The sequence below is a fragment of the Scylla paramamosain genome, unplaced genomic scaffold (genome assembly GCF_035594125.1).
Source record: "Scylla paramamosain isolate STU-SP2022 unplaced genomic scaffold, ASM3559412v1 Contig4, whole genome shotgun sequence".
Taxonomy (NCBI): domain Eukaryota; kingdom Metazoa; phylum Arthropoda; class Malacostraca; order Decapoda; family Portunidae; genus Scylla; species Scylla paramamosain.
Window position 1 is genome coordinate 2,370,001 of NW_026973669.1, and position 10,000 is coordinate 2,380,000.

The 10,000-nt window shown below is 45.7% G+C and overlaps 1 protein-coding gene across 1 annotated transcript in view; it reads right to left on the reverse strand.

Moving 5' to 3' along the window:
* Positions 1–2,040: 2,040 nt before the first annotated feature.
* LOC135096563 (transmembrane protein 132B-like) overlaps positions 2,041–10,000 on the reverse strand; it is a 41,537-nt gene continuing 33,577 nt past the window's right edge. The window contains 9 exon segments of the mRNA XM_063998142.1: positions 2,041–2,547; positions 2,550–3,167; positions 3,170–3,440; positions 3,705–3,884; positions 4,260–4,448; positions 4,826–5,017; positions 5,311–5,493; positions 6,284–6,625; positions 7,535–7,678. Coding sequence (XP_063854212.1) covers positions 2,378–2,547; positions 2,550–3,167; positions 3,170–3,440; positions 3,705–3,884; positions 4,260–4,448; positions 4,826–5,017; positions 5,311–5,493; positions 6,284–6,625; positions 7,535–7,678 — 2,289 coding nt within the window. The 3' untranslated portion in view covers positions 2,041–2,377.

Here is a 10,000-nt window from a genome sequence, read left to right on the forward strand (position 1 = left end):
CATCATCATCATCATCATCATAATCATCATCATCAGTCACTTTTCATCATATTCCACTCATTATCATCACTACCAGCGCCATCATTTCACGTGCCATCATTGTCATCATCAGGAGTCAGTCATCACTATTTTTCTCATCATCATCACTATTTTCCTCCTCCTCCTCCTCCTTCTTCTCTTCATCATTATCTTCCTCCTCCTCCTCCTCTTCTTCTTCCTCACTATCATTTCAATATCACTATCATCATCATCACTATCCTTCTTCTTCTTCTTCTTCTTTCCTTTATCATCATCATCACTATCTTTCTCCTCCTCCTCTTCTTCCTCACCATCATCATCACTATCACTATCATCATCACTATCAGCCTCATATTCGCACCTTCACTATAAATTATACATATGTACGTGAATATGTACGTATAACTTGACTACAGTATACACACACACACGCACACACACGCGCGCACGCACACACGCACACACATTTGATATCAATAATTATTTTCTTTTCACAACTCCTAAAAAAAAAAAAAAATAATGAATAAATAGATATTCTGAACATGCAAAATGCTGGAACCTCATTGGCTAAGCGAGGAAGCCTTTCAGCCAATCACGAGCGTTCTACGGCATCATTCAAACGTACTCGAAACCCTCATTGGTCGATTTCTAAAGCTTCCGACCAATCAGCGGCTTTCTTTGGCATCGCGTAGACTTTCCTCGTGTCTGATTGGTGGAGATTCGTCTAGGGGTCTTCCGTCCACCAATCACAGCCCTCCGTTTCGTGACAGAGAGTCAGATAAGATATACAACTATCTTCGCTACTTTTAGCACTACAAACTTGATAAATTATACAGAAGGTTACTATACAAGGCCATACATACATACATACATACATACATACATACATACATACACACGTACACACACACCTGTTTCTTTGGCTAATTAGCACATGTTCCCTGACTAAATTAACACACCTGTATCTTGTTACACACACACACACACACACACACACACACACACACACACACACACACACACACACACACACACGGACACACACACACACACACACCTAGTTAGTGAAGTCTCCACACCTGCAGTCTACGTCTCCACACACCTGTTTACATATATGAGCCAAACCTGCCCATACAAACCTGCCCCACACCTGTCATTTCAATTTTTTAAACATCAAGAATCAATAGTTTATCTTTTTTTTTCATATTATTTCATCTGTTTACTTCTTCCACACCTGCACACACCTGTCCTGTGCTACTCACTCCCCCACACATGCTCCAAACCTGTCATTTCTTTACGTATGTGTTCTTTTTCACTCGTCTGTGTATTTGTGTGTATGTGTGTGTGTGTCAGAGAGAGAGAGAGAGAGAGGAGAGAGAGAGAGAGAGGAGAGAGAGAGAGAGAGAGAGAGAGAGAGAGAGAGAGAGAGAGAGAGAGAGAGAGAGAGAGAGAGAGAGAGAGAGAGAGAGCTAATCTTACTAAACTAATTTGATTTCTTTTCTATTTTTTAATTTAAATGAAAATTAGGATTATTTTCCTGACAGACAGACAGACAGACAGACAGACAGACAAATAGGAAAGCATTATTATTATCATTATTATCTTTTCTCTCTCTCTTTCTCTCTTTATTCCTTTCACATTTCTCTCTCTCTCTCTCTCTCTCTCTCTCTCTCTCTCTCTCTCTCTCTCTCTCATATCTACTGACTAAATCTTTCACACACACACACACACACACACACACACACACTATTCTACCTCCCCTAGCAACATTTTAGGGTGATGGGGAGGGAAGGGGGAAGGGGAGGGGAGGGGGAGAGATGGGGAGTGTTCTTCCTATACCAAAAAATAGGGATATTCTGGGGAAATTTTAGGGATATTTTTAGGGATTTTCTGCTGAGCTAGGGTAATTTTTAGGGTATTTTGGGACAGTTAGGGTTATTTTGGGGAGAGTAGGATGATTGTAGGGCAGTTAAAGTAGATGCTAGGGATATTTTTAGGGACGTTAGGGTAATTTTTAGGGTATTTTTGGGGTCAGTCTTCAGCTCGACTAGGGTAACTTTTAAAGATCACTAGGGAATTTTCTGAGCTTTCCTTGAAGACTCAGGGATCTTTAAGTGTGTCTAGGGATATTTTTAAGGGTATTCAGGGTAGTTCTAGGGTCCTTTCAGATAACAGTGTGTGTTTAAGGTAGTTTTAGGGAAATTTTAGGGCGTTTTAAATGATTTTCAGGGTTTAAAAGTATTTCTAGGGAGGTTTTGGGTTGGTTAAGGATTTTAGAGAAAGGTAAGCTGGTGTTGGGGAGTGTTGGGTGTGCTGATGGTGCCTTGCGGGCGTGGGCGCGGGCGTGGGCGTGGGCGGCTCATGCGTTGGACTCCTTGAGGTTGGAGAAGTAGCGCATGAGCTGGTCGTAGTCCAGGTGTGGCGGCAGGTTGTCCAGGTGGTGCGGCAGGTTGTCCGGCAGGTGGGCGGACAGCAGGGGGTTCTCCATGATGGTGGCGCGCCGCACCTGGCCCCCACGCCCGCGGCACGCCCCCGCAGCCGCACGAAGTCATCTGCGTTCACCTCCACGAAGCGTGTGTCCGCCTCAGGGCTCGGGGGCGTGGGGGGCGCGGGAGGGGCGGCACGGGGGCGGTGCGGGTCGTCCAGGGGGTTGGCGATGACGTGCACACCGTGGGGGGGCACCGGGGGCGGCGGGGGAGAGGCGCTCCCCTCGCCAGGGTGTGTGGTGACGCCAATGTTGCGGTGGGGGGGCACGGGAGGCCGCTCCTCCTCGCTGCTGGGGGCGTCGTCCCCCTCCAGGTGGTTGAAGGTCACGCGGCGCGAGTTGCGGGAGGGGCGCGTGAAGGTGGAGCCCCCCGCCAGGGAGGGGGGAACGACCTGGGGGGCGGGGGGCTCGGGCTCCGCGGCAGGGTTGGCCGTGATGTTGATCTGGGTCGAGGGGCGCTCCGGCCCCCGCCAGGACGCCCGCTGGGGGTGGGCGGACGCGGGCGCTGAGGGCGTGTTGCCGTTGAGGTCACTCAGCATGAGGGAGCCGCCGCCCGGGGGCTGGGGGGGCGGGGGTGGTGACATGCCCACGCCCGAGGCGCGCTCCAGCGTGGCGCGGCCCAGCCACACCCAGTCGTGGGCGTTGGTGACGGAGTCCTGGGCGGGGATGAGGGAGGTGAGTGGGGCGGGGGGCGCCGCACCTTGCCGCCGCCGCGCACGTTCCAGGTGTACACCACGTAGGACGCGGCGAAGATGACGATGGCGGCGCCGAACACCGCCAGCAGCACGTACATGCCCACCTCCAGGGGCGTCACGCTGCCCCCGCGCGCAGGGTGCAGACGCGCGTGCGCGGGCGTGTGGCGCGGCTGCTCCGCCATCAGCATGAGGTGGTTGTTGGGCGCCGCGGCGTCTGCGTGGGGCAGCTCTGACACGTGCACCTGGGGGAGGGGCTGGTTAGGGGCTCCACCTGCTGAGGCACTACACACACACACACACACACACACACACACACACACACACACAGGGAGAGTGTTATGGTCACAAACACTCGCTCATCAACTCGTGACTGGTTAACCTTAAAAAAAAAAAATAAATAAATAAAATAATAATAATAGAAACCTTTAAGAAAAATAACAGACAAGACACCCCTTAAAAATACACAGTGCTCCCTTAACAACCCCAGGCAGTCACAGAAAACGTACCTTGAGTTTGTGGGTGGAGAGGTCAAGCACATTGGGGTCGGCGGGGTTGGGTCTCAGCTCATTGTCGGGAGGGGGCGGAGGCGGGGGAGGGGTCGTGCCAAGGTCAATCTTCACGTGAACTTTAGTGGATGCAAGCGTTGACCTCCTCTGCTCACACTCCTCAGAGACCTCCAGGCTGACCTATGTGGCGAAGGGTGACTTAGTGTTGCGACAGACAAAGGGTGACAAAAATCTGAACACAAAGGAAGGAGCGAAGGAAATAAAGAGAAAAATATAGACTAAGGTGGAGTGACAAACATTGGTGGCAGCGTAGGGATAAACACTCACACACACACACACACACACACACATAGACACACCCAACACTATACCTGCCCTCCCACACACACTAACACATCCCAACACACTCCCAGCACCTCATATCATCCTCCTCTCTTATCTTCCCTTTTATTGATACACAGTGCAACACACCCGTACATTCTCCCCTAGACTCCCCACACACACTCACATCTTCCCAGTCTCCCACATCCTGTTACACACCCCCACAGTACCTACCTCGAGTAAATCACCCGCGCCATGACCAATAGCTATGACACGAGGCTGGGCTGAGCGTGGCGAAGGGGCAACAGCTACCACTTCAGCATCTAAAGATCTCACGCGCAGGTTGTAATGTGGAGGCGGCACTTCACGTAAGGGGGTCACCACTCCATCGCTCATTTCCACCCACACGTCCACCAAGCCTTCCTGTGGTCGGGTAGTGGATGGGGTGGTGGCGTCGTTGTGGTGGTGGTGGTGGTGATATTGGGGTGTGTGTGTGTGTGTGTGTGTGTGTGTTTAGTGAGAGGGGCAGGGATTGGGGAGAGAGGGAAGAATGGTTGTTGTAGTAGTAGTAGTAGTAGTAGTAGTAAGATCAATAACAATTATGTCACACACACACACACACACACACACACACACACACACACACACACACACACACACACACACAAACCCAAACACACAAACATCTACAGTAACAACAACACAAATGGTGACAGCAGTAGGATAAACACACACACACAGACACACACACAGACACACACACACACACACACACACACACCTGAAAACCCCCCACACACCTGATATTTTGCAGTGAGAGTAGGCGTGACAGCAGTAATGGCCGAATAACCGTCTGGCAAATGACTATCAGGTTGCAGGCTTAAAGTGAGCCCCGAAATGACTGCAGCTCTCAAACGGCTGACCCACACCTTGTCCGACCCCACCTTGACCTCCCTAGCGCCTATGACCCGGCCTGTGATTGGGGACAGCACCTGGGATAAAGAGAGGGTAGGTCATGTTAGGTCAAGTGGTCAGGATAGAGAGAAGAAAGGAAGGAAAAGAAACTGAAAAAAAAAAAAAATGAAGGAGTGAAAGAGAGAGATGAGAAGAGGAAGTAAATAATAAAAGGAGAAAAATGACAAGGAATATAAGATTAAGAGATATGATGGAGATATAACAAGGGTGACTACGAGGAGGCCTGGTGGAGGTACTAAAGTGTCCCAAGGGATAGAACAAGGGTGACTAAACAATTTCTCATCACCCTTTCCCTCTCTCCCTCTCTCACCTGAACCTCTGTGCGGCCCGGAGCGCGTCCCATCAGTGTGGTGTGGTCCAGGATAGCCACAGACGTGTCAGCCACCCTCAGGAGGTGCGCCACCAGCTCCGTCACCCTCACCTGAGCACGCCTCGACAGCAGGTACGACTGGCGCCCGCTGTTGTCATCCACTGCCACGAAGCGACCGTAAACCTGTGTGGTGGTGGTGGTGGTGGTGGTGGTGGTGGTGGTGGTGGTGGTGATGGTGGTGCATGGTGTTAGTAGGAAATATTACAAGAACTACTACTACTACTACTACTACTACAAAACAAAAAAGACAAACAAACCGAGCCACACACACACACACACACACACACACACACACACAAAGCACTAAAAAAAGAATACCCTAAAAAAATAAGAGTATCCCCAACAAGTATTTGAAAAAAAAAAAAAAAAAAAAATTCATGAACACCAAAAAAACAAAACAAAAAAAACAACAAACATCTTAAGAAACACAACCAGCCTCACCAAACACCGCTACAAGAACCAACACCTTTCCAAACACCACCAAACCTAGCCAAAACCACACAAACCTTTCCAAACACCCAAAACACCCGCAAACACAAAAAAAAACGAACCAAAAACCCTGTATATTTTTCCAAACACCCCCAAAACACCCCCAAAACACACCAAAACACACCCAAACACCCCCAAAACACACCCAAAACCACACAAACCTTTCCAAACACCCAAAACACCCACAAACACACAAAAAATGAACCAAAAACCCTGTATATTTTTCCAAACACCCCCAAAAAACACACCAAAACGCACCCAAACACACCAAAACACACCCAAACATAGCCAAAACCACACAAACCTTTCCAAACACCCCAAAACACCCGCAAACACACAAAAAAACGAACCAAAAACCCTGTATATTTTTACCCAAAACCACACAAACCTTTCCAAACACCCCCAAAAACACCCAAAACCTCACCTGCACGGGCGTTTGCTGGTATCTGACGGAGCAGGGAGGAGACACCGAATTCTCAATATGGCCCTGTCCTCTTCTGTTCCCCGACATTATCCCAGTAGACGTCACAGAGGCAGGAGGATGCTTCATGCTATACCCAGCTGTAGTGGCGGGGTCCAGGGAGCGCCACCCCCTCACCTGGGAGAGTTTGGTGTCCTCTACATGCACAGTAAGAGGGAGTTCAGGCATCCAGACGGTAAAGGAAGCAGACCCAGTGAGGATGTCGTACCGTGCGATCACTGTAGCGTTGTGACTACCGCGTACCTCTGAGCCGTCCAGGTACACAGAGGTACAAGACGTGGACACCTGTAGAAGGGGTTAATTTAGCGGTTTTGTGATGGAAAAGCTGAAGAATAAATTAAAGTTTATTGCCATTAATTGATACTACGAATTAAATAAGAGGAAAAAGTGATAGGAAAGTGAACTAATACAGGAATATAGAAAGCAAAATGACAATAGACAGGGGGCACAAGACACAGGGAGCCGTAGAATAGAAGGGAGATAAAAAGGGAGCGAGTGTGCAGTTATATGAGGGAAAACTGAAAAAGATGACGAGAAAAGCTGATATCAATTGGAGGGAAAAAAGAACGAGGACAGAGGGAATATTGAGACTTTGTGAAGGAAAGAGAGATGAAGTGATTGAGTGTGTGTGTGTGTGTGTGTGTTAGGCTGATGGAAGAGATGAAGGAGAGAGAGAAGGGGGTAGAAAGAAGGGTGTGTGTGTGTGTGTGTGTGTGTGTAAAGGATGGGGAAAACAATATATATAAGGATTTACTGAAGAGATGAGTTAGAAAATAAAGAAAAATAAGATAAAATAACAAGCTCTCTCTCTCTCTCTCTCTCTCTCACACACACACACACACACACACACACACACACATACACACAAATTCCTTCTCTCTCCCTCTCAAAAAAATAAATAAAAAGAAAACAAAAAAAAATAAACAAAAACAATTCTCTCTCTCTCTCTCTCTCTCTCTCTCTCTGAAAGCAACAGAAAACGAGAGAAAAGGATAAACTAAACAAAAAATATGAAATAAAACTTTAAAATCGTACTCTCTCTCTCTCTCTCTCTCTCTCTGAAAAAAAAAACAATAAGAAAACAGAAAAAAAAATAAATAAAATGAATGAACGAAGAAGAAAACGAAAAACAAGCCTTACATTTCAACCCCCCCCCCCCCCCCCCCTCTCTCTCTCTCTCTCTCTCTCTCTCACCTTCATGGCAGCCTCGTCGGTACAGTTACAAGACGACTGCAGTGTTACATCCGCCACCTTGCCAGCCTGGGACACAATTAGGACCTTCATGGCACGGGACACTTGACGCCCTGTGAGCACTGCGGTGTTAACGATGGACCAGCTCTGCGTGGGGTGGTACAGGGTTGTTAAATAGGGGTGCTACAGGGTTGTTAAGAGGACAGAGTGGTGTTAATGGTGCCAGAAGCGTGGATGTTGGTGTTGTTAGGGTGTTAATTGGGTGTTTAGTGTTAAATGGTGTTAAGTAACGTTAGGCGAGTGTAAAAAGGGTGTTAGTGGTGTTAGAAGCGAAGTAGGCGGTGTTAAATGAGTGCTAAACAATAAAAAACCCTTAACTTATAAATTACCCTAAAAATATCCCTAAAACTCTACAAAAAACACCCTGAAACTCTTAAAAATACCCTAAACACACAATTCACCCTAAAAAATCCCTAAAACTCTACAAAAACACCCTGAAACTCTTAAAAATACCCTAAACACAATTCACCCTAATAAAAATCCCTAAAACTACAAAAAACACCCTGAAACTCTAAAAAATACCCTAAACATACAAATCACCCTAAAAATATCCCTAAGACTCTACAAAAATACACGTGAAACTCTAAAAAATACCCTAAACACACAAATCACCCTAAAAATCCCTAAAACTCTTAAAAAATACCCTAAACACACAATTCACCCTAAAAATCCCTAAAACTCTAAAAAATACCCTAAACACACAAATCACCCTAAAAAATCCCTAAAACTCTACAAAAACACCCTGAAACTCTTAAAAAATACCCTAAACACACAATTCACCCTAAAAAAATCCCTAAAACTACAAAAAACACCCTGAAACTAAAAAAAGTACCCTAAACACACAATTCACCCTAAAAATATCCCTAAAACTACAAAAAACACCCTGAAACTCTAAAAAATACCCTAAACATACAAATCACCCTAAAAATATCCCTAAAACTACAAGAAACACCCTGAAACTAAAAAATACCCTAAACTCACAATTCACCCTAAAAAAATCCCTAAAACTACAAAAAACACCCTGAAACTCTAAAAAATACCCTAAACTCACAATTCACCCTAAAAAAATCCCTAAAACTACAAAAACACCCTGAAACTAAAAAATACCCTAAACACACAAATCACCCTAAAAATCCCTAAAACTATACAAAAACACCCTGAAACTCTTAAAAATACCCTAAACTCACAATTCACCCTAAAAAATCCCTAAAACTACAAGAAACACCCTGAAACTCTAAAAAATACCCTAAACACACAATTCACCCTAAAAAATCCCTAAAACTACAAGAAACACCCTGAAACTCAAAAAAATACCCTAAACACAATTCACCCTAAAAATATCCCTAAAACTACAAGAAACACCCTGAAACTCTAAAAAATACCCTAAACACACAATTCACCCTAAAAATATCCCTAAAACTACAAGAAACACCCTGAAACTCTAAAAAATACCCTAAACACACAAATCACCCTAAAAAAATCCCTAAAACTCTGCAAAAACGCCCTGAAACTTTAAGAAACACTAAAAATTCCTCCTAGAAGTGCTATTTTGAGTTTGAGTGTTAAAAAAATAAATGTACAGGCGCTACAAGGTGCTGGCATGAGGTAGACGGTGTTAGGGAAAGACTGAAGGGTGTTAAAAGCAAGATGGATGGTGTTAAATGGTGTTAGGTGTGCTGCATGTTGTTAAAATGGTGTTAGTTTGGTGTTAAATACTACCAGGTTGTGTTAAGTCGTGCTACAAGTTGTTAGGGTGGTGTTAATTGGGTAGTTAGTGGTGTTAAGTGGGTGTTACATGGTGTTACGTTGAATTGCATGTTGTTTGTGTTGTAAGTGGTGTTGTGTTAAGGTTAGGTTGTGTTAGGTGTTGTTAGATTTGTGTTAGGTTAGGTTTTAAATGGTTTTTGCAATACCATAGCTGCTAACTCTCTCTCTCTCTCTCTCTCTCTCTCTCTCTCTCTCTCTCTCTCTCTCTCTAAAGACAACAATAACAAGAATATTTCACATAAAATATTAAGTCCTTTATTCCCCTCCTCCTCCTCCTCCTCCTCCTCCTCCTCCTTCTTCCCCTCCTCCTCCTCCTCCTCCTCCTCCTCTTACCTGGGAGAGTGGCCGCCTGAAAACACCTGTCTTGAATATGTGAGAGTTGAATTGCCTCTCTCTCTCTCTCTCTCTCTCTCTCTCTCTCTCTCTCTCTCTCTCTCTCTCTCTCTCTCTCTCTCTCTCTCTCGGGTTTTTTTTATTTTCTTCTTCTTCTTCTTCTTTATCTTGTTACTCTACTTGTTCTTGTTTTTATTCTTCCTCCTCCTTCTCCTCCTCTTCTTCTTTCTTTTCCTTTTTCTCCTTTATCTTCTTCCTCTTCTCCCCTTCTTCCGTATCTCTTCTTGCCCTTTAATTTTCACCTCCTCC